This window comes from Notolepis coatsorum (genome assembly GCF_963971535.1).
Source record: "Notolepis coatsorum genome assembly, chromosome: 17".
Classification (NCBI taxonomy): domain Eukaryota; kingdom Metazoa; phylum Chordata; class Actinopteri; order Aulopiformes; family Paralepididae; genus Notolepis; species Notolepis coatsorum.
This window is the reverse complement of record NC_140181.1, coordinates 35,201,399-35,226,913: the sequence shown is the minus strand read 5'-3', so window position 1 is coordinate 35,226,913 and position 25,515 is coordinate 35,201,399. Positions and strand designations below refer to the sequence as shown.

The window sequence follows — 25,515 nt, the reverse complement described above, 5'->3', positions numbered from 1 at the left end:
AGGCTCTTAATGGCTCACTCAGCAAATCAGATGCTACTAGTAAACAGGAAACAGTCCCTTAATGGGGGCACTTAACTAAACAAAATGGCCGTTTTAAACACGCCCCTTTAATCAAGTCAGCTGGTTCCTCACTTTTAAGATTCACTAATAAACTTAAAATGGCTTACCCTAGTTTTCAGTATAAAGCAATGTTTCTCAGTGAGAGTGTCCTGTCCTTCCTTAACAGAGCCCAGTACAGAGTGACTTCAACACAGTGTGGACCTCTGCTTTTAAACAGGGCAGGCTCTTAATGGCTCACTCAGCAAATCAGATGCTACTAGTAAACAGGAAACAGTCCCTTAATGGGGGCACTTAACTAAGCAAAATGGCCGTTTTAAACACGCCCCTTTAATCAAGTCAGCTGGTTCCTCACTTTTAAGATTCACTAATAAACTTAAAATGGCTTACCCTAGTTTTCAGTATAAAGCAATGTTTCTCAGTGAGAGTGTCCTGTCCTTCCTTAACAGAGCCCAGATAGATTATATACATATGATGGGGAGGGGACTGTACATTAGGAGGGGGTGGGTGGGTGGGAGAGAAATATACATACGGTGGGGGGAGAATATATACATACGGTGGGGAGGAGACTGTACATTAGGAGGGGGTGGGTGGGTGAAAGAGAAATATACATACGGTGGGGAGAGAATATATACATGCGGTGGGGAGGAGACTTTCTATTAGGAGGGGGTGGGGGGTGTTGGACATTTACTGACAGTAACAATGCCCCTGTTACAGTGACGGGGGACACCATACAATTGTGAGTGGTGTCCTTCAGATGAGACGTTAAACCGACCGTCGGTTGTGTGATAGTAAAGGGTTAACCTTCTGTCATGCGGCAGTGAAAGGGTTAAAGAACGCAAGGTGTCTATCATAAAGAGGAGGGGGTTCCCTGGTGTTCCTGGACGAATCAAGTCTCTGACATCAAGGCCACCTGATCATCCATCTCGTTCATTGGCTGATATCAAACCCTGTCTCCTGAGCCTTTCAGTCAGTGTATGTGTGTTGTGTGTCTGGTGCCAGTGTATGGCAGCCATGAGACAGACCTGCATAGCCCAAGGTTGGGTGCTACACAGTGGTGGTGAATAAGGCAATTTCCACCCTATGTACATTGTAAAGCGCTTTGAGTGTCTAGAAAAGAGCTATATAAATGTAATGATCATTCATTCATTCCTTTTTCCTTATCTACTTCTAGGTGGTGCAGCGCTGTGTCCAGCTCAGTGTGTGTGTGAGACACGGCCCTGGTACACGCCTCAGTCTGTCTATCACCAGGCCAGAACTGTAGACTGCAACGAGCTGCATCTGCACAGAGTCCCATGGAATATATCTATTGACACACAGGTAAGATAGATAGATAGATAGATAGATAGATAGATAGATAGATGGATAGATAGATAGATAGATAGATAGATAGATAGATAGATAGATAGATAGATAGATAGATAGATAGATAGATAGATAGATAGATAGATAGATAGATAGATAGATAGATAGATAGATAGATAGATAGATAGATACTATATATAGATACTATAGATAGATACTATAGATAGATACTATAGATAGATACTATAGATAGATACTATAGATAGATAGATAGATAGATAGATAGATAGATAGATAGATAGATAGATAGATAGATAGATAGATAGATAGATTGATTAACGTCATCCTCTCTATGTTCTCAGGTTCTACTCCTACAGAGTAATAATATCTCCTCCATCACTACTGAGCTCCAGAGTCTGACCAACCTGACAGAACTGGACCTGTCACAGAACCACTTCACTCTGGTACACATACACACACACACACACCTACACACACACACACACACACACACACACACACACACACACACACACACACACACACACACACACACACACACACACACACACACACACACACACACACACACACACACACACTTATGCAGGTAAGATATACCTTTATTGATCCCCTTGGGGAAATTCAGGACTCACCTATTTATTGTCTATGTATGCTCTCTCTCTCTCTCTCTCACTCTCACTCTCACTCTCACTCTCGCTCACTCTCTCTCTCTCTCTCTCTCTCTCTCTCTCTCTCTCTCTCTCTCTCTCTCTCTCTCTCTCTCTCTCTCTCTCTCTCTCTTCTCTCTCCAGGTGGAGTCTATGGGTCTGGGTTCTCTCAATCAGTTGGTGACTCTCTACCTGGAGGAGAACTTGGTTGAGGAGCTGGAAGACTTCAGCCTGAGGAACCTCTCGAGCCTGGAGGAGCTTTACATCAACCACAACCACATCTCCTCTATAGGACCTAAAGCTTTCTCTGGTCTGACTAATCTACTGAGGTAAATATTTAAGCATTACATAACGCACAGGAGTGTGTTATACTCATTAGATCACGCCTAGGGGTGGTCGTTAGACCCCCCTAGGCGTGATCTAATGAGTATAACACACGACTTCAAGTGATGTAATGCTTTTATCCAATGGCCCAATTCACCCAACCTTATTGCTATACAATAAACACACAGTAATTGAAGCATAATGGAGATTTATTCACAAAACCATCCACAGATAAAGTAGATCCAATAGTAGATCCACTAGTAGACACCAGAGGGAGCTCCACAAACCATGTTAAACCCAGATTTGGCTCAAACAAGGGACTAAACACGTTTCGCAATTATGCCACATCAATGTGGAACGCCCTATCCACAGCTGTAAAGGAATGTGAATCACTACCCACTTTCAAAACCACTCTCAAAGAGCACCTACGGGAGACTGCAATTCGAAACTGGCCCCTGTAAATGTCTTAACCCAACCCCCTCCAATGTACAGTAAATGTCCTAACCCAATAATACACGAGACCCTCTTCTTGGGACCAAGTAAGGTTTTGTCGATAATCCAATGTACAGTTACCCCACCCCGCCTACCCAACCCCCCCCCCCCCCCCCCCCCCCTGATGTAAACAAGACGAAAGTCTTTCTCTGGTCTGCATCCCCTTAACAATTGTGTATTGAGCCGTACTGTATTGTACCCATTCTGCAATCTGTTAATACAATTTTCAATCAATCAATCAATGGTCTTAAAAAAAACTAACATATTCCAGTTGACTGTATCTTTTTTGGAGGATTCGTTCAAAGGCTATTCATACTTCCATTTGTCTATCTATGGCGGATTCATTCAGACAGAAAAAATTAAGTAATTCGGTTGTGGGAGGGATCTGGGGTCACGTGGAGTGTGTTATATGAAATAACAACGTCTAACTTGACTGTTTCAGCCAATCGGAATCAAGAAATTTGCATGCCATTGTATAAGATATAATATAATATAATAAAGATTTCTCTGGTCTCACTAATCTAAACATTTGTAGGTTTTATTCTCCTAGACTCCATCTAAACTCCAGCTGCCTGGTGGCCATCTACTCAAATGTGTTCTACTGTCTTCTCTTCTCGTTTCTTCTAGACTCCATCTAAACTCCAACCGCCTGGTGGCCATAGACAGCCACTGGTTTGACTCCCTTCCCTCCCTGGAGATACTGATGATAGGAGAGAATCCCATCCTGGGCCTGGAGGAGAGGAACTTCTTGCCCCTGTCCAGACTACACAGCCTGGTGCTGGCTGGCATGGGCATAGGAGAGGTATGCCACTGTTTAATGGTCCTAGCTGACATGGGACTAGGAGAGGTATGCCACTGTTTAATGGTCCTAGCTGACATGGGACTAGGAGAGGTATGACACTGTTTAATGGTCCTATCTGGCAAGGACCTAGGAGAGGTATGACAGTTTAATGGTCCTAGCTGACATGGGCCTAGGAGAGGTATGACACTGTTTAACACTTTGAGTGCCAGCCACGAGAAACTCGTTAGATCATGCCATGCGTTGAGTGCCAAAAATGAGAAATCTCGTTATTTAATCGTTATTTTTTTTATTATCTATTTCCATTCATTTTAGCCTCACGTTACCATTAGGGATCTATCTGAGCCCGAACAAGGAAGATACCGCCTCCTATCGTCTCTCCGGGTGGTATTGCACCCATTGGATTGGACTGAAAAAAAGAATCCACATTTTACTTGTCAGGTGTGACGGATCATATTGGTCTGCGTTGTGTTGATGTTAAATGTTAATGTCCCGAGGGGGAGTCGAACAGGGGAGCTCCCGCACCGCGGGCGACGACACAGGCCGCTGCACTAAGAAGTGAATTCACTGCTATGTACCGTACCTATGCGTCTGTTAACCCTGTTATGAGGAAGTGAGTTTAACTTACCAGCCCGTAATGCCACAGTCACTTGTCAACACCCCTGTTTCTGTGACTGTGGATAGACTCACGGGCTTCCCCGTTACACAGGCATGTAACTGGAGACGATCCCATTCATTGCCGAGCCGCAGAACAGCGTGGAATATGTGTTTCCAGTACCCAGCGTTGGATCAATAAACGCGATCGATATTTGGAATTGCGATCAGGAATTGGAATAATCTTTTTGGAGAACATCTGATCTGAGGTAAGGAATCTATTTTACCAGTCTTGGGATAATCAGAGTTTTTTCACCTATATCTCAGCGTGTCTCGTATGTGTGTGTGCGTGTGTGTGTGTGTGCTGATCAGGAAATAAGATAATCGATTTTTCAGCCCGCTTCTCTAGCATGCATAAGTACACATATACTATCGATAATCTAGCGTCTATTTGAAAACGATTCATAAATAGGCCGAAAAATGACAACATGTTTTGTGTATTCCACTAAAGCGCGATTCCTGCAGAATCACCTTTTTTCTGGAAGTTTCCAAAAACGAACGTTTTTCAAAATGGTATCAAACGGAAATGTACCGATTAAAAAAAACAATCCGTTTCGACAATGTTGACTGCAAACAAGTCATTGATAAGCGACGGGCATATTAGACACATAATTTAAGATATAGTTTATGCGTTTGCAAATGTGCTCGCCCTCCCATTGACTACAGCGCTGGCACTCAAGTGCTAAATCGTGCGCCGCCCTGCTGGCACTCAAAGTGTTTTTTTTTATCCACTTTTTCTATATTTTCTCCCATCCCAATTTCGTATCATCCAATTCAACCCTCCCCTGTCACGAACGCTGTTTCTTGCCTCCCACAAGCCGGCTGCAATGTGGACTAAGTCATACATAGCACAAGTCCCCTCCGGTACTTGAGGTAACAGCAGTCGCATCTTTTCACCTGCGCAGCTCGATCTCTCAGTGGCGAGGAGTAACACGTGGGAGGCTCACGCTGCCCCCGACACTTCCTGATTCTACTGCGCAGGCGCACCAACCGACCTGTAGGAGTCGCTGTCCACAACGCCCGATCCCCACCCATCAGTTTCCCACCCCCTAATACGGCCAATGTGTATTAGTATGAACGACCAGCTAAACTGAAAGCAATGTGGAGCGCTGGGCTCGAACAGGCGAGCCCAGCGTCTCCGCATTTGTGGCGAGCGCCTTGCCCACTACGCCACGTAGCCGCCCCTGGCACTCAAAGTGTTAATGGTCCTAGCTGACATGGGACTAGGAGAGGTATGACACTGTTTAATGGTCCTGGCTGACATGGGACTAGGAGAGGTATGACACTGTTTAATGGTCCTGGCTGACATGGGACTAGGGGATAGGGATGAGCCCGAAATCCAAATATGAATTTGGGAAAACACAGATAACGAGATGGAAACGGGTATATTTTTATTACAGAAAATTCTATTTTTATGTTATGAGCTCCATACATACTACATAATCAGATTTTCAGTATAAAGTGCACCTACTATTCTCCATCAGTTGAGGGTTGTTGTCTCCTTGTAGGTCCCTGCTGGAGCGTTTGAAGGGCTGGACTACCTGGAGAGTCTGTCTTTCTACGATAACCACCTCAGGTTAGTGATATTAATAACTTAGATTAGTAATATAACTATTTTAGAATAATAATATAACTACCTTAGATTAGTAATATAACCACATCAGGTTAGTGATATTAATACCTTAGATTAGTCATTTAACTATCTTAGAATAATAATATAACTACCTTAGATTAGTCTTAACAGTCCTGCAAATTTTGCATAAAACGCCTGTCTATTGCATACCCAAAGTAATTTGAAAGCTATTCTTGAACCGTTTATAGCACATGCATGAGTTTGGCCTCTTTTGAAAGGAAAGAATTTTCTTCCACAACAGGAAGAATATACTGTAATAGAGTTACAGAGGTTTGAACACACTGAAATAACATTATTATTATTATAATTATTTTACTTACGTCTGAATTATTTTGCAAACAGATGCCTCTTACAGGTTCCAGCTGAGAGGTATTCGCTGGAAAACACAATGGGGCCATAGTCTGAAGTCTTATATAGTACAGGTCCAAAGTTGATAACAATACCACAGAAAATGAGTGTTTTACACATGTCTTTCTAATGGTATGTATAGGTATGTTTATCCAAAATGGCCATTGGCACCAATGCATTGGCACACGCAGCAGATGTCGAACGAGTCAAGCAAACAGACTTTGTTCAACTCTGGGAACCATATATGTAGGTCATGAAAAATGGAAGTATGAGCGTTACTTGAAAGGAAATTATAAGACTCTATTTGTGTGTGTGTATATATATATATATATATGTGTGTGTATGTGTGTGAATGTGGATGTTGTAATGTTAATGAAGAAAATAAAATAATTACAAGAAAAAAACATTGTGGAAAAAGAAAAGTAATATAACTACCTTAGATTAGTAATATAACTACCTTAGATTAGTAATATAAACACCTTAGATTTTACTTTATTAGACCTTATTTTACTTTATTAATCCTCTTTTATAAAAAAATCCTCTGCATTTGACCCATCCTAACAGTCCTAACACAGTGCAGTGCCCGGGGACCAGCTCCAGTTGTAATGACAGTACCTTGGTTAAGGGCAATGGCAATAAACCTAGCATACATGTCTTTTTACCTTAGATGAGTAATATAAACACCTTAGATCATAACATTAAACAAAATTGTTTTAGTGGTGTTTTCAGGTTTATGTGAAAGTTATTCCTGTGGTACTTGTAGGTCGATCCCCCGCGAGGCGCTGAGTGTGCTGCCCAACTTGAAGTTCCTAGATATGAACAGGAACCCCATCGCCAAGGTCCAACAAGGAGACTTCCAGAACCTTCTACACCTAGAGGAACTCAGGTTGGTTCAGAATAACACTCCCTGACCTTATAGTGCACTATAACCTTTTCAGTGAACATAATAAGGAAAATGAAAAAATTAAGTGGAGAAACCCCTCCTACTCCTCTCATTCCTAACAGCTGGTCATCCAATCCAATCCAATCCAACTTTATTTATAAAGCGCTTTAACAGCCACAGGGGGACAAAGTGCTGTATACGATAGATTTTTCAGCCCGCTTCTCTAGCGTGCATTAGTACACATATACTATCGATAATCTAGCATTTATTTGAAAACTATTCATAAATCAGCCGGAAAATAACAATGTGTTGTCTTGTGTGTATTCCACTAAAGAGCTATTATCACGGAATCTTTATTTTTTTCTAGAAATTTCCAAAAACGTCCGTTTTTCAAAACGGTATAAAACGGAAATGTACCGATGAAAAAACAATCCGTTTCGTACATGTTGACTGCAAGCAAGTCATTGATAAGCGACGGGCGTATTAGACACATAGCCATAATATAGAATATAGAAATAGCTCAGCGAAAATCATGAAATATCGGAAAATCAGTCCCAAAAGGCTGGCATTCAAGCGATAAATCGTGCGCCCCCTGCTGGCACTCAATGTGTTAAGAGCTAAAATGCACAGGGAGCCAGTGGAGTGAGGATAGAATCGGTGAAATGTGCTCATGTTTACGAGTGCCAGTTAAAAGACGCGCAGCGGCGTTCTGCACCATCTGAAGGCGAGCAACCGAGGATCCACTCACCCCTATATAAAGTGCATTGCAGTAATCCAGCCTAGTAGTCACAAATGCGTGGATTACTGCTTCAAAATGCTGCGCCTGTAGGATGGGCTTAATTTTGGCCAGCTGCCTCAACTGGAAGAAGCTTGACTTTTCAAAAACCTAGGTTCTTCACGATCGGTTTGACATGTTGTGCCAGCAAACCCAGATCTAGTAGTGGGGTCACAGAGGGGCCACCAAATACAATGACCTCCATCTTTTTATCATTACAATTTTAAAAATTCAAGGCCATCCAGGACTTAATGTCGTTGAGACATATGGTTAGCAGCTCTATAGAAAAGGAGCCAGACTTCTTTAGTGGCATATAAATCTGGCTGTCATCAGCGTAGCAGTGAAAAGGGATGCCGTGCCTTCTGAGGATGGAACCAAGGGGCAATAAATAAATAGAAAAAAGGACAGCGCCAACTAGTATCGAGCCCTGGGGGACACCATACAATAGGGAGGCAGTAGAGGACACAGAGCCCTCAAGCCTAACACAGAAAGTTCGATCCGCCAGGTAGGACTTGAACCATTCAAGGGCTATGCCACTGATGCCCACCCACTGTTCAAGGCGAGCAATTAAAATATCATGGTCCACCGTGTCAAAAGTGGCCGACAAGTCTAAAAGGACCAGGACAACACAGTCACTGGAATCAGTAGCTAAAAAGATGTCATTAAAAACTCTTAAAAGTGCCATGACCCAAAGAACAGCTGATTAACTGTTCATGACCCAAATGACAGCTGATTAACTGTTCATGACCCAAAGGACAACTGATTAATTGTTCATGACCCAAAGGACAGCTGATTAACTGTTCTTGACCCAAAGGACAGCTGATTAACTGTTCATGCCAATAGACAGCTTCTTGTTTATAAACATACCGTGTTTGAGACAATCAGCAATATGTGCCCCCTACCTGCATGAGCTGCTGTGCTATGGAGAAACCAACACTCCCCTGACTAAAAGTATAATGGAGCTCTTTGGAGAAACCATGGCACTCCCCTGACTAAAGGTATAATGTATAAAAGTATAATGGAGCACTATGGAGAAACAATGATGCTCCCCAGATTTCTAGCGTGGCTTACAAATGCAAATATATTGTAGTCTGCCCCGTTATTCTGACCAGGATCACTGACCAGCACATTGCGTCTGACTAACCTACTAAATGGATTCACATAACATGACCAAACCTTGTGGAAAGCCTTATCCCGGGGCAAGGACACATGCACACACACATAGCCACATCCCATTTTGTGTGTGTGTGTGTGTGTGTGTGTGTGTGTGTGTGTGTGTGTGTGTGTGTGTGTGTGTGTGTGTGTGTGTGTGTGTGTGTGTGTGTGTGTGTGTGTGTGTGTGTGTGTGTGTGTGTGTGTGTGTGTGTGTGTGTGTGTGTGTGTGTGTGTGTGTGTGTGTGTGCACGTGCATGTGAATGCATGCACGTACATGGTCACAACTATTGCGAATTCACAACTATTGCGAATTCACACTTGTTTTGGCATACGTCTTCAAGTGCAGAACAACAGAACTCACCGATTACATACTTTGACAAGGAAGAGATGGAACTCTTTAGACCAGAATAAAAAGGAAATAATTTTTAGTCACTTAATAATAATAAGTAGATATTATTGATACAAAAGAGGTGAAGCGGAGGGGAAAAATGTCATGGGATCAATGTATTTAATCAATGACTGAATGAATGACTGAATGAATGAATCAATTAACACAGTTAACAATTAACAATTAAATTAACAAATTAATCAATCAATCAATCTTTCAGTCTGAACAACATGGATGAGTTGTTGGCGGTGGAGAGAGGAGCTTTCCAGAACCTTCCTGAGATGGTTAAACTAGAGATCTACAACAACCCCAGGCTGTCTTATATAGACCCCCAGGCCTTCAGGTAACTGTCTGTCTGTCTGTCTGTCTGTCTGTCTGTCTGTCTGTCTGTCTGTCTGTCTGTCTGTCTGTCTGTCTGTCTGTCTGTCTGCCTGTCTGTCTGTCTGTCTGTCTGTCTGTCTGTCTGTCTGTCTGTCTGTCTGTCTGTATGTCTGTCTGTCTGTCTGTCTGTCTGTCTGTCTGTCTGTCTACCTGTTTGACTGTGGATTAAGGGAGATGTCAATCTGTTGTCGACGGTGGTAGTACAGGCGCAGTACATTTAGCTGTAAAAGCCTGATCAAGCTCAATAGCTTCTGTAACACGAACGCAACTACTCTGTACGATGCCATTGTTGTGATGTTGGCTGAGTTTGCACATGCGGGTTAAGGTAGAGGTGGGCTATCGCGTCATCGGTTCAGGAAAATGCGCGTATAGGCTTGTAAAGGGGGGCGTCTTGAGATTTTCCCACTCTGGGACCCGGTCTCAGAAAATAGAGTTTTCAGGCTCCCAGAACCCAGTTCTATTTCATTATGGCTGCCGCTCAGCGTCATTCTGCACGCACTTCACTTTGTGCACGAGCACTGAATAAAAAATTCCACAATGTACCTTTACATCCCAACATTCGTCTGGCCACACCCCTATCCGCTTACCTTCATAAGCAGGTGTGTGGTCACCTACTCGCCTCCTTCTTCACTTTCACCACAAGGAAGTGCCATCGGTAGATCCCACACTTGACGAGGTTGTTAGCTGAAGAAAGTTGAGACGTGTTTAAATTTTTTCTTGCTTTTTTCTTCTCTCATATATTTCGAAAGAAAAAAGCTAAGTCATAATGTCTACTTCGGAGGGTCGCGCTCGCAACGCCACTCTTCACCAGCGGTTCTCCATTGCCGCCTCTGTCGTGCGTCTTGGAGCGGGGTTGAGGCCTCTCTCGTGGTCGGCAGCCACGCCCGGTAGGCGTCCGATGGGTAGTTTGCCTCTCCAAGGAGCTGGTGCACCAGTGCCGTCTCCTGTGCGATGGCCTGGTTCCGGCTCTGGTTCCTCTGCTTCCGGGGAGTCGTCCGCTGTTGGGCGGCCGGCTCCTTTGGTTGCGGGGGATTTGAGACGCAAACTTTTTGCGTCAGCTCGCTCCCGTCGCAAGATGGTGGCTTGCAGACGCGAATGGCCTGGTTTTGGTGAGTTGCTGGAGCCAGATGAGGATGCGTCGGTCTCTACATGCCCGATGGAGACAGAGGACTACATGATAGAGGCGGACGGGTTCTTGTTTGAAGGCCCGGTGGAGACGTGTCCCCTGCCTGTCCAGGTAACACTGGAGGGGGGTGAGATGTCTCCTTGGGGTTCCCCGCCCGCAGATGTTGGGTTAGAACCTCCGACTCGGCGGCGGGATGCCCTACTATCAGCCACATCAGAATGTGGCTCCTTGACCAGTAGTCTGCTGTATGTGAGGGACGCGGGCTCGGAGGAGGAAAGTATGCAGGGGGAACTGCATGCTTTGTTCCCCGAGCTCATGGCGGCGGCGGCAGTCGCAAACGGCGTGCCGCTGCCGCAGCCACTGCCTGTTCCTGTCCCTGATGATCTCATAGGTCATCTATGGCAACGTCGCCCGGTGAGAGGGGTGGACGTTGTCTACCCATTTTTCCCCTCAATGGCGGCCTATGTCCGTCAGGGCCAGGTGGTCTCCCACATCATGGGCCTTACTCCCGCCTACGTGCAAGTCACGCGGGTGGCGGGTTTGGTAAACGGCATGAAGGAGGGCGTGCCACGGCTTGATAGGCCGATGGCGGCGGTCCTTTGTCCGGAGGTGGTGTGGGAGCCGTTACGGAAGCCGGTTCCCCAAGGGAAATCGGCGAGGCGGTTGGCATATTGGAGCGACCAGTCATTTATCACCGGAACACAATCTCTAGCTGCCGTTTCTAACATCTCGCAGCTGGCAAGATTCCTTACAGTGTATTGCAAGGTCTGACATTGACCAAACTTGATATGCATGACCTTGGTGGGCTCTAGGTCAACTCCTGAAAAGGGGGTCAATGTCAGACCTTGCAATCAAAAGTTAGGGGGCGCACTGAAATTATGGCAAGGGTTATTAGCCCCCTAACTTTTGATTGCAAGGTCTGACATTGACCCCCTTTTCAGGAGTTGACCTAGAGCCCACCAAGGTCATGCATATCAAGTTTGGTCAATGTCAGACCTTGCAATACACTGTAAGGCACTGTAAGGCTACTGTCCTGCCTCACTTCCAGTGATGAAGCTAAGCTATGCTAACGGAGCGTCTATTCCCAAAGCTAAAATGCACGCACAGAGACAAAAAAGGTATGCATCTTCTTGTCTAACTCCAGGGAAGATGTTAAATAAGCTAATTTCCAAAAAAAGTGGAGTTCCCCTTTAAGCAAGGCCTGCAGCCTACACTCGGTTGAAAAAGGTTTTTTTTCCTGCCTCGACCTGAATCTCCACATAAAGGTAGAGGTTAGTTGTGTGCTCTGTTGCTTACACAGTGATATTGAGCTGCAACACTATTGTGTTGGGTTTGCAGTAATGCTCGTATGAAAACGTACCGCGGCTCAGCCGCGCTCTCTCTCTCTATCAATGTTTTTCTGTGTTACAACATGGATGCGGGTGTACGATTCACACACACACACAACTTGGTCTTGCTATAAACCCTGTTCACAGATGTGTCTGTGGTTAGCGTGCATTGTATTAGCTTGTGCTATTCATTGGCATTGCTACTAAAGGTATCATATGGCTATTGTTGTTGTCGTATGCAAGGGTTGGGCTTGTGAGGGGGTGCCGGATAAACCCCTCCTTCCCTCTTCTGATTGGTCAGGAAGTTTATTGGCCTCTCTTTTTCGTTCAGTCAGGGCCAAGCTGTTAGGCAGCTTGGCAGGGAGGGGGGGGGGGTTTCCCAGACTCTGCACCCATCACAGGCGTTTGAGTCTTGGGTTTCCCCCCGTCATAGCACACGTCACTAGGCACATTGCTATTGGACGATGACTTCCGTGAGTTTAGACCCGTATGTAGGGTCTGTTGTTGTCAAGTTGTCGGGGCAGAGCGTAGGAACTTACTGTTCTACTACGCTCGATATATGCGTAACTTGAGTCGGTTGGTCACATGACTCAATGTTACCGTGACTTTTCAATCTATGGCTCACGTGGGAAGTCTCTCTGAGGAGTTCCGTCTCTCCTCTGTGGTAGGGATGACGGGATATAAAAATGTAAACAATTTTTACCCTCGGCTGCGTCACGTGGGATTCATGTCAGTCGGTGTTTCTTTCTTTTTTAATAAAAAAAAGTGTGGAGAATGTGAAGCACGACAACCTTCTTGTCGTTCTCCCAGGCGCCTTGAAGGATCAATGTGGGGTCTGTTAGACTGTCCATTGATATGTTTTTGGGTCCCGACGCTTACATAGTGCTGGCTCGGGGTGTTTCTGTTAAGAATCATGTGGGTGGCTAGTACGCCTTGGTTACTTGTTATTAAAACAGCGTTTTTATAAAGCAACTGGGATGGGGGATTTTTTCCTCTTCCGAGAGCCTGTTACTGGGTCTCGACGGATTCTCGTTCATATCTGGGGGATGTTAACGGAATAGATCAGAACATAGATAGAGGGGTCTCACACCCTTGGGGTGGGCCACCGAGCACGGTGTAAACAGGACCGTCTGGGTGGCGCCCTCTTTTCATGTTTTAGATCAACACGCATATCTGCCCCTTCTCCTGGAGTAGGCATGTCGCCGTGGTTAGGGCACGGGACTGGTTCTGGTCACGCTGGTCCAGGTCAGTTAACCCGTTGTCCGCCGGGGATGCAGATCTGCTGTTCTGGTACCCTGAGGGACTTGGGCTTTTTTCAGGGGGAAAAATGCCGGGTCGGCCCGGGTGTCACGGGGTTAGGCGTTATGGAGACCCTTTGTTGGGTACACTTTGTACCTGGCACTATTATAAGGGGCTGGTTCTCCTTTCTTTCGCTCCTCTCTCACGCATGGCGAAGAGGGGGCTGTTGGGGTGGTCTTCTGGACCTCTGGTAACCCTGTGTGCTTCCCGAGCCGCCGGGCCCGGTCCGAAGTAATGTTTCATTGAAACCGCAGGCCTGGGATAACCCTTTTTTGGAAACTGAAACACTTGTGCTGCGGTATAGCTGGTGTATACCCGCAGGTGTGTTTTGGAGTTTTTTCTTGAGGGGTTATAGGAACAACCACCGTCTGTGTACCGAGAGGGTGGTTGATTCCCTGGTGTGTTGGAGCAGAGTCAACTCCCGGGTTACCCGGTTGAGTGTGCCCCTGCACGTTCATGACGTCTGCCAATCGTGTCAGCCTTCTCTGCCTCGACCCCTCTGGGTGGGTTTTTTTTGATGGAGGCTTTGTCATGGTGCTCAACAACACCAGCATACGCCCCTTCCGCCGGGGGGGCTGTTTTCAGTTGACTCCTTTGGCGCCTGTCTTGTCCGCAGTGCTCCAGGCTCAGGTCTACAGCCTGCTGCCTGGTTTCCCCGGTGCGCTGCCTGCTTCCGTTGGTTAACCTTTTTTGAGTGCTTTACGGCCATGCTGACTGCCTGTGTTGCAGGGTCAGTGTGCCAGGCGGTGTACTATTGGGGGGAAAGGGCCCGCTCTTGGACGGGCCCTATCCGAATACGCTGGCGATGTGGGGGGCGGTGTCACTAAGTGACCGCCTGGTGGGGTCTTGATGCCTGGCGTCATTGTCCTCTCCGGGCCCCCTTTTTCCAGGGGATCCAGTCCCTTCGGTGGGTCTGGGTCTTCCTTCGCGCTCCGCTGCTACGGCCTTGCCACGGGGTTGAGTTTGCTCTTGACCCCGTGATTTTGGGGGCAGTAACGGGGGTTGTTCCTTCCGTTCGTTTCCTGGTGGCATGCGGGTTGTGCGTGTGCGTAGTTGTGGGGTGGTCAAGCCACGGTTTGCTCACCCTGTGCGTTGAGTTGCTTGAGTTCCTCTTCGCACGGTCGGATCCGTCTCCCTCCCGTCTTCCAATAGGGAGGGTATCCCTCCATTAGGGAGGGTCGGGGGGCTCGGTCCTCCCCAGTCTGATGGTTGTGGGGGGCCTCAGCGGGGTACATTTGTCGAGCTTTGGCTCCCGCTCAGCTCCTCTTGTGCAGAATGACGCTGAGCGGCAGCCATAATGAAATAGAACGTAAGGTTATGTATATAACCAAGTTCTATGAATTATGGTGACGCTCAGCGTCAGGACGCCGCTGCGGCCCTTGATCTCGCCTTGTGGTGAAAGTTTGGGAAGGAGGCGAGTAGGTGACCACACACCTGCTTATGAAGGTAAGCGGATAGGGGTGTGGCCAGACGAATGTTGGGATGTAAAGGTACATTGTGTAATTTTTTATTCAGTGCTCGTGCACGAAGTGAAGTGCGTGCAGAATGACGCTGAGCGTCACCATAATTCATAGAACTTGGTTATATACATAACCTTACGTTCCGTGTGGATGAAAGGTGCATACAATAAAATACTTTGACTGATACGACCGAAATCGGTTTCGTCTGGACATGGCCTAAGTAAGTAAGTAAGTAAGTAAAACTTTATTTTTATAGCGCCCTTCAGCACGGGTGCACAGAGTGCTTCACAACATTTTAAAACATCAGTGAAAATACAAGAATTAAAACATGTGAAGAGAGGAAAAAACATTAAAATTAGCTAAAACAACAGAATAGACAACAGAAAACAAAAACAAAAACAAAAAAGACATAAACAGAAAGAAAATTGCTATGGGTGTTTAAAAAGCCTGCCTGACTGACTGTTGTAGAATTAAATTGAATCTAATAATTATGACTCTTATTAAAAGTTATCTAATAGTTGGTTTGTCCTGTGTAACAGAGTGAGTAGAGCTTGTTCCTCTGAGCACTCCCAGGGTTAGGGGCTTGATTCCCACTGGGGCCGTCCATACTGAAACATAGTAATTCCATTATTCCATATTAAGTGCTTTGTATCGTACAAGGAAAAGCACTATAGAAATGCATGCATTATTATTAGTATCTATCCCTAGAGTTATGAAGTATTGTATTCCTCATCACATAATTGTTCCACTAACTGGCAGTAATGCAGAAAAGTCAGTGATCCAGCCACCACGTACATGTCGAAATACTTCCCAAAGGTCAGTGAATTCCACGACCACAACACCAGAGGGAGTTCCACAAATCATGTTCAACCCAGATTTGGCTCAAACAAGGGACTAAAAACGTTTCGCAAGTATTCCACAACAATGTGGAACGCCCTACCCACAGCCATAAAATAATGTGATTCCCTACCCACCTTCAAAACCGCCCTCAAAGAGCACCTACGGGAGGCTGCAATTCGAAGCTGGCCCCCGTAAATGTCCCCCCCCAACCCCCTCCTATCGTACAGTTTGTTTCCCCTCGAATGTATATATTTTCTTTTAGGATCTCTGTTAACTCATTCACCGCCATAGCTACGCCCCATCTCTGCTCTCTAGCGCCAGATTTCTATTGCCTATTTTCACGATGCGTCACAATGTTTGCAGAGCTATATCTATATTCTATATTATAGCTATGGAGAAAATAGTCTGGCTCATTTGACAGACACTATTTGTAGTCCAATATGTAAAATGTTTAAAAAAAATGCATGTATACGTTCGCGTGTTATCCTGTGGTGAATATTGTATAGTTTCAGAGTGATCCGGGTTAATTCCTGGAAGCTGAGTTATGGAGCGCTATGGGCATTTTGCAAAAGTCTTTCGCGTTGCTCGCCTGGATCCGATATTATTTCCAAATCAAAGGTATATAATAGGTATTATGTTTCATCATGAAGGCATCAAAGGGGGGGGGGTCGTTTTGTGATGCTCTGATCGTCAGCAATACGTTTTGAATACTACATACGTTGATCGTTGCGATCGATGTGAAATCATTGTAGGATCAAAGTAGGATTGATGTCATATAGTCCTTACCTTTGATAGGAGGTATTGCAAAAAGAATATTCCAATAGTCTGATTGCGATTTCCAGTATTGATGTCCATCGGGTCCCTGACATGAAATGGCACAAAATATGCATCAAGTGTGCTGGATGTGTCCCAAGGTGCTCGGATGAAGCGGTGCCTGGGTCCAAATTCTCCGCCTGGACCATATAAAATGTAACACACATTCTGAAATAAGGTTTCAAAGGGTAGGCGATACTGCCACCTAGCAGGATTCGGCCGGCATTGCACCCTCGGGGTCTCAGAATAAGTTCCAATGATAACACCGAGGTTCGTGAGAGTGTATAGAATATTAAGATAGAAAAAAAGAAAATAATAATAGTATACTCGTTATTGACGGTTAACCGCTGGCGGCCAATAACGAGTATACTTGTGATTGACGCAGAAAGTGTTAAACAGTACTGTATATTTGTATATCTTGTATGTCATAAATGTAACAGTACTGTATATCTGTATGTCATGTATGTCATAATTGTCATGATATATATCTGTATGGCGTGTATGTCATAAATGTCATTATGAATTGAAAATGGGGGACCCTGATGTAAACAAGACGAAAGTATTTCTCTGGTCTGCATCCCCTTAACAATTGTGTGTATTGAGCCGTACTGTATTGTACCCATTCTGTAATCTGTTCATAACATTTTCAATAAATCAAATGAGGAAGAAGTAGTGATGTCTTCTGGGTAGAAAACAAGTGGAGTTTTCTGAGTTTGTCTCTAATGGTGCGGTAGCTGTGGGAACACTTTGGCTGTAACTGTGTAGACAGGAAGTGCCTCCTCTACCTTGAATATCTTCCACAGATTGACTCTAACAGATTGACTCTCATTAAAGGGACTCTAACAGATTGACTCTCATTAAAGGGACTCTATCAGATTGACTCTCATTAAAGGGATTCTAACAGATTGACTCTAACAGATTGACTCTCATTAAAGGGACTCTATCAGATTGACTCTCATTAAAGGGATTCTAACAGATTGACTCTAACAGATTGACTCTCATTAAAGGGACTCTAACATATTGACTCTCATTAAAGGGACTCTATCAGATTGACTCTCATTAAAGGGACAGATTGACTATAATAGATTGACTCTCATTAAACAGACTCTAATAGATTGACTCTCATTAAAGGGATTCTAACATATTGACTCTTATTAACCTCTTAAGCCCGGGCCGAGATTTATTTCACGTCAATATATCAATACAGTCCGTATTAAGTGATGTTGTGTTTCTTTTTCAAATGTAGCCAAGAGTAAAGACCCTAACCCTATCAAATCAGCAGTCAAAGTGTATATTTTCAGCACTACGTTTGTTTAGCAATGATTTAAGTGTTATTAGTGAAATATAAGTTTATAAAAATCTTGAATCGGATATCGGATGATTTAATGCAAGGACAGGAAGCTGTCATGAAATCGTTGTATTCCTAAGAAAGAGGAGACCCAGGGCTTTCGATGGACGTCTAAATTTCATAAAACTACACTACCCAGCTCACACCAGCTGCAGACAAGCGCAGGCTAACCATTTTCTTCTTGCAAATATTGACGTGAATGTCGTGTTTATATCTCACGGGTATAATTTATATTCTCCTTTGGTTCATTACGATTTACTCAAGCATAGTAACACACACAATATTTCTGACACTGGGAATACATTTCCTGGGGTCCATAGATGTCTCTAAATACCAAGTACATGCAAATGGACCTTGTAGAAGTGGAGCAATCTTCCATTTACTTGGGTATGCACTTTTAGGCGATTTTCTGAAAATATGGCTAACAGGTTAAAGGGACTCTAACTGATTGACTCTTATTAAAAAGACTCTAACATTCTTGTCATTCCAGTGAGCTTGGTTCCTTGCGTACCTTATTGCTCCACAACAACCAGTTGAGCCTTCTCTCCAGGGACCTCCTCTCCTCCCTCTCCTCCCTGGAGGAGCTCTCTCTCCACTTCAACCCCCTCCGCTGTGACTGCCTAGCAACCTGGGGCCCCCACCTCGGCAACCAATCGGACCTGAGGCTGCTGGAGCCCGGCATCACCCTCTGCTCCTCCCCGCCGCATCTCATTGGCCAGGAGCTCCGGGAAGTGGTTTCCATTGGCTGGGGGGGCGGCGGGGGAGGCGCCAATGTGAACAGCTGCCTCCCTCATATCTCCCCACACGCTTTCCCACCTGTGATGAACGTCAGCACCGGGCAGCCAATCACACTGGAGTGTTGGGCCAACGCTGATCCCGCCCCTCAGTTTTATTGGGTGACGCCCACGGGAGACAAGGTGTGTGTGTGTGTGTGTGTGTGTGTGTGTGTGTGTGTGTGTGTGTGTGTGTGTGTGTGTGTGTGTGTGTGTTGTATTGGCTTAATAGCATATTTAGGTCTAAATTATAAATGTTTCTATTTTCTTTTCATCCAAACATCGTTCACTTTCACTTGCTGTGTCCATCTGTGCTCATGTCAGTCCCTCATCAAACACCAGGTTGCGTTGTGTCTCCATGCTGCTCCTGTTCCTCCTGCTTCTCCTGCCCCAGCTCCTGCTGTGTCCTCATGCTGGACTATGATCAGTGTTGTGCTAGTTACTGAAAAATAGTAACTCAGTTACTTTACTAGTTACTTCATTTCAAAGTAACTTCGTTACTGTACTAGTTACTTACACCCAAAAGAAATGAGTTACTGTGAAAAGTAACTATTTAGTTATTTAAAAAAAAAATTAAAAAAAAAGATTGCTCCCGAGTCCCATGCCCCAGATACTCAAAATCGGTTGATCAACTTGACAGTTTCCATTCACATCACCGAACTCTGCTAAGCAATGTGGTCTAGATACAAACACAAATCTGACACAAACAAATGTTGTCCCGAGTCGATATAATAAGAAGTGCGCCGGTTGAAGGAACAGCCTTGATGTCGCCGGAGCGTTTCATTATAACCATCTTGCAACGTTGTTTAAGATATCAATCAAAGCATTGCAACGTTAGAATAGTTAGGATATCAATTGTGCATGAAAGGACTATATTTATATTGTTTGATTAGTATTATGAGATTCCCTGGCAGATTTCGTACAGTCAAAATCCGTTGATCAACTTGAGTTTCAGTGAACACATTGCACTCACCAAAGTCTGCGGTGGTCGAGATGTAGTAACGTTAGTCCAGCTGACTCCAGCAGCCCCTCAAACATGTTCTTTATCTCGTTTCCATGTTGTATATTAATTATCTCTCTTTTTTATAAATTTTTTGGAAGTTTAAAAAAACGAGCGTTTTTCAAAATGGTATAAAATGGAAATGTAACGATTAAAAAACAATCCGTTTCGACAATGTTGACTGCAAACAAGTCATTGATAAGCGACGGGCGTATTGGACACATAGGCATAATTTAAGATATAGTTTAGGCGTTAGCAAATGTGCTCGCCCTCCCATTGACTACAGCGCTGGCACTCAAGCGCTATTTCTGGCGCCCCCTGCTGGCACTCAAAGTGTTAAACGTCACAGAGTATCCATTTGATCTGAGGGCAGAGGTGTTGAATGAAAAGCTAATAGGGATCCAGTCAAACTATCCTTTCTTTTATCTCTTTGTCAGGTGACCTCTGAGGCTGTGGCTGCGCCAATCATGTCGGAGCAGGGCCATGGCCTAATCAGGAAGCTGAAGAATCATCGTGTGTCTGATCCTGGAGCATTGGTCATTGAACATGTGGAACCTGCCGATGCAGGTCTGTTTACACTGTAAAAAAAAACTAAAACATATATTTAATCTATACACTGTAAATAAATAAGAAATAATCTATTAAATCTATACACTGAAATAAATAACAATATATGTACACTGTAAAAAGAACAATCTATATTTGTTCTGTACACTGTAAAAAGAAACATATATTGAATCCCTCTGTCTGTCTGTCTCCCTCTCTCTCTTTGTCTGTCTCTCTCTGTCTCTCACTGTGTCTGTCTCTCTCTCTTTGTCTCTCTCTGTCTGTCTGTTTTTTTCTGTCTCCCTCTCTCCCTCTGTCTTTCTCTCTCCCTGTCTCTCTCTCACTGTGTCTGTCCCTCTCTATCTTTGTCTTTCTCTGTCTGCTGTCTGTCTATCCCTGTCTCTCTCTCTCCCTCTGTCTCTCTCTATATCTCTTTTTGTCTCTCTGTCTGTCTGTCTGTCTCTCTCTCTCTCTCTCTCTTTCTCTCTCTCTCTAGGACTATATACATGTGTGGCATGGAATGTGGAGGGAGCAGACACCCGGAGTGTCTCAGTGTATGTAGACTTCCATGGGCCGTGGCCTGGCCAGGGAGTAAAGCCCAGTCGAGAGGAGCCTGGGTCGGCCAACTCCAGCACCACAGGCTCCCTGGTGGTCTTGGCTAAGGTACACTATTAATTAAATATCTGCCTTATTAGACAGAGTAGGGAGACTGGAACAATGAGAGAGAGAGAGAGAGAGAGAGAGAGAGAGAGAGAGAGAGAGAGAGAGAGAGAGAGAGAGAGGGGGGGGGGTTGGAATAGTTTTGTAGCACTGTACCAGTTGCATATTGTTAGATATATTGTTTGGCATATTGTTAGATATATTGTTAAACATATTGTTAGGTATATTGTGAGGTATATTGTTAGACATAATGTAAGACATATTGTTGGATATATTGTTAGGTATATTGTTAGACATATTGTCAGGTATATTGTTAGACATATTGTTGGATATATTGTTAGTTATATTGTTAGGTATATTGTTAGACATATTTGTTAGGTATATTGTTAGACATATTGTCAGGTATATTGTTGGGCATATTGTTCAGTATATTGTTAGTCATATTGTTAGGTATATTGTTAGACATATTGTCAGGTATATTGTTAGGTATATTGTTCAGTATATTGTTAGTCATATTGTTAGGTATATTGTTAGACATATTTGTTAGGTATACTGTTAGACATATTGTTAGACATATTGTTAGACATATTGTTAGGTATATTGTTAGGTATATTGTTAGGTATATTGTTAGGCATATTGTTAGGTATATTGTTAGGTATATTGTTAGGCATATTGTTAGGTATATTGTTAGGCATATTGTTAGACATATTTGTTAGGTATACTGTTAGACATATTGTTAGACATATTGTTAGGTATATTGTTAGACATATTGTTAGGTATATTGTTAGGCATATTGTTAGGTATACTGTTAGACATATTGTTAGACATATTGTCAGGTATATTGTTGGGCATATTGTTAGTCATATTGTTAGGTATATTGTTAGACATATTTGTTAGGTATATTGTTAGACATATTGTCAGGTATATTGTTAGGTATGTTGTTCAGTATATTGTTAGTCATATTGTTAGGTATATTGTTAGACATATTTGTTAGGTATACTGTTAGACATATTGTTAGACATATTGTTAGGTATATTGTTAGACATATTGTTAGGTATATTGTTAGGTATATTGTTAGGTATATTGTTAGGGTTAGGGTTAGGCAAGGTATATTGTTAGGCATATTGTTAGGTATATTGTTAGGTATATTGTTAGGCATATTGTTAGGCATATTGTTAGGTATACTGTTAGACATATTGTTAGACATATTGTTAGGTATATTGTTAGGCATATTGTTAGGTATACTGTTAGACATATTGTTAGACATATTGTTCGGTATATTGTTAGGTATATTGTTAGACATATTGTTGGATATATTGTTAGGTATATTGTTAGGTATATTGTTAGACATATTTGTTAGGTATATTGTTAGACATATTGTTAGGTATATTGTTAGACATATTTGTTAGGTATATTGTTAGACATATTGTTAGGTATATTGTTATGTATATTGTTAGGTATATTGTTAGGCAAGGTATATTGTTAGGTATATTGTTAGGCATATTGTTAGGTATATTGTTGGATATATTGTTAGACATATTGTTAGACATATTGTTAGGTATATTGTTAGGTATATTGCAAGACATATTGTTGGACATATTGTTAGACATATTGTTAGACATATTGTTGGGTATATTGTTAGGCGCATATTTCAGCAGAACATTTTTGAACGCTTTTTGAAAGTAGTTCCTTCTGTCATGTCGTTACACACCAACAACAACAACAACAACAACAACAACAACAACAACAACAACATTAATGACTGTGCTTATTGTCATCGTCATGAAGGTGGTCCACGCCCAGTCAGTGGTGTTAGAGTGGAGGCTGTATCCCAGTGAAGGAGCTTGGTCTGTGGGTCAGAACCACCAGGACCTCCCCTTACCTCTGCCCAGATGGACCAGCGCTACCGTTCATATAGATAACCACCAGATCAGCTACACAGCCAAGGTAGCTACTGTCAGTCTGTCAATCAATTAATCAATCAGTCAATCAAGCAATTAATCTATCAATCAGTCAGTCAGACAGTCAGTCAATCTGTCAACCAATCAATCAATCAATCAATCAATCAATCAACCAGTCAGTCAGTGTATTTTATAATTATGTTAATTGAGAACATTTGATCATTCAGAATTTAAACATATTAAAACAAGGACTGTGAAGATAAACAAAGTGCATTGCACGTGAGCCGCCACTAGGGGCAGAGTGGCTAATGAGTGATTGAATGAACATGGTTATACTGAGACTGTAACCATAGGCGGAGTTTGAACTTGACGCCAGGGGGTGCGACTGCTTGGCGAACTGTACCCGCGCGCACGCACAGCGGGCGCGCGCGATTTTTTTTGACCTTTATTTTATTATTTTAGCGTTTTTACAATGCCCTAACCCCTAATTTTTTATTTTATTTAGGTAGTACAGCAGCACACACACACACTCACACACACAGCACTACGGGGGATCATTTTTAACTGACTTAGGCTCTAATTATTATTATAGAGACTCTCGAGCAATAATAATTATTACAGCCTCCATTTTTCGTGGACGAAAAATATACCAGGCTATAGATATCAATTTTCCCGAAATAACGCTACCTGCCTCGACAAAATTCGTGCATTGGTTATCCAGATACATTAATTATCATCTCAGAATAAGTGGCTTTGTATCGCGCTGCTGCTGCTGCTGCTGGCCGCGCGTTGCCGTTAACCCTTTCACTGCCACACTACAGAAGGTTCGCCTTATAATGTGACATGATTACTACTATAAAATGAATGTATTGTAAAACAAAACATAATAGAATTCAGATTTGTTTCTCACAATTATTATAATTTTATTAAAATAAAAATAATCTTGATAAAAAAAAAAAAAAAAAAAAAAAAGGCAATTTCACCCCCGGCCACCAGGGGGTGCAATGCACCCCCTGCACCCCCATAAACTCCGCCCATGACTGTAACATGCACCATACAGTATCAAATACATGCGTATCTCTCTCTCAGGTACCTGTTGATGTCCAGGAGTACAACTTGACCCACCTCCTCCCGGAAACAGAGTACCATGTCTGCCTCACCGTCTCTTCCTCGCCTCTCTCCTCTCCCCCCGTCTCCTCTCCTGCTAACTCCTCCTCTCCTCCCTCCTCCTCTCCCGCTAACTCCTCCACTCCTCCCTCCTCCCCGTTCCGCACCTCCTGTCTGAACGTCACCACCAAGGAGGCCAGTTTCTCCGTGGAGATGGTGGTGTCCCGGCAGAGCGGCGTGGCCCTGGCCGCTGTCATGGGCTCCATGTTTGCCATCTCCATCATGGCCCTGCTGGTGTTCTATATGGGCCGCAGGGTGAAACACAAGTCGTGTGGCCACTCGCTGAAGAAGTACATGCAGCACGCCACCTCCATACCCCTCAACGAGCTCTACCCACCCCTCATCACCCTGTGGGAGAGCGAGACGGAGAAGGAGAAGGAGGGCGGAGGAGGGGAGGGGAGAGAGGAGCAGGGGGAGAGTCAGATAGACACCTCCAAGACATACATGTGGTAGTGGGAGGGGTGGATGGAGGGAGGGAGGGGGGGGGGGGGTCATGAAAGAAAAGAATGGAAGGATGGGTGGGTGGACAAATGGATGGATGATAGGTGGTTAGGATGGAGAGAGAGATAACTAAACAAATAGACGGATGGAAAGATGGACACGTGTCCACGGAGGACAGGAGAGGACAGACAAACAGAAGGAGGGACAGACACAGAGTCGTTTATCTACAATGAGTTGTCCTAGTCTGTCCTAGTAGTGAGCTCCCAACGCTTCCTGATATAATGTGACTGTGATATCGCTTAGCAACAGAGACGTAGTTTTAGGGAGTAAAAACAGGGTTTTAAATAGAAGCTTCAACGTCACAACTTTTAGAGACAAGGCTTCAGAGGGACAGCGGGAGATGTGTGGACGCACGGAGTGACGCACGGAGAGATGGACAGGTGAGCGAAGACAGACAGAAAGACAGAGAGACAGACACATTTAGAGAGGGGGACGAATGGGATTGTGCTTCTCAAATGAATAGGTCACTTTGGGGCCTGTTTCCAGTGCGTCCCCCCGCATGACGACAATCTGTCCTGAGGGTGAGAGACGACGTTTTCGCTCCGTTTGGATCCCCGGCAGGAAGAGTTGAAGGAGGTTGAACTCTACTGTATGTCTGCAATGGGAAGGAAGATGATGAACTATGAATGAACTTTTCTTCTCTATCACATTATTGTTCTAGTTTCACCTTTACCAGTAAAGATGTCAAATTGTAAAAGATATTTTTTAGACTGCAAGTATAATCTTACTCCTCTGTGCTCTCTCTCTCTCCCTCCATGTCTCTCTTTCACAAGCACACGTTTACAGTCGTACTGTTAAATAATCTACTTATTGTAATGCAGTTCTATTCTAAGGTTGTAAACGCAGATCACTCATCACACAGCATGTAGTCACACTTTATACTTTACA

At 43.9% G+C, this 25,515-nt stretch overlaps 1 protein-coding gene across 1 annotated transcript; it reads left to right on the top strand.

The window, feature by feature from the left end:
- Nucleotides 1–1,071: 1,071 nt before the first annotated feature.
- Nucleotides 1,072–24,579, top strand: LOC311244003 (leucine-rich repeat neuronal protein 1; the record flags this gene model as incomplete). The annotated part of the gene is made up of 13 exons (XM_084333412.1): nucleotides 1,072–1,096; nucleotides 1,232–1,377; nucleotides 1,725–1,826; nucleotides 2,178–2,362; nucleotides 3,477–3,651; nucleotides 5,811–5,878; nucleotides 7,047–7,169; nucleotides 9,705–9,827; nucleotides 18,570–18,996; nucleotides 20,290–20,419; nucleotides 20,895–21,061; nucleotides 22,847–23,005; nucleotides 24,049–24,579. The coding sequence occupies 13 exons, from the start codon at nucleotides 1,072–1,074 to the stop codon at nucleotides 24,577–24,579; spliced, it is 2,361 nt and encodes a 786-aa protein (XP_084189538.1).
- Nucleotides 24,580–25,515: the final 936 nt, after the last annotated feature.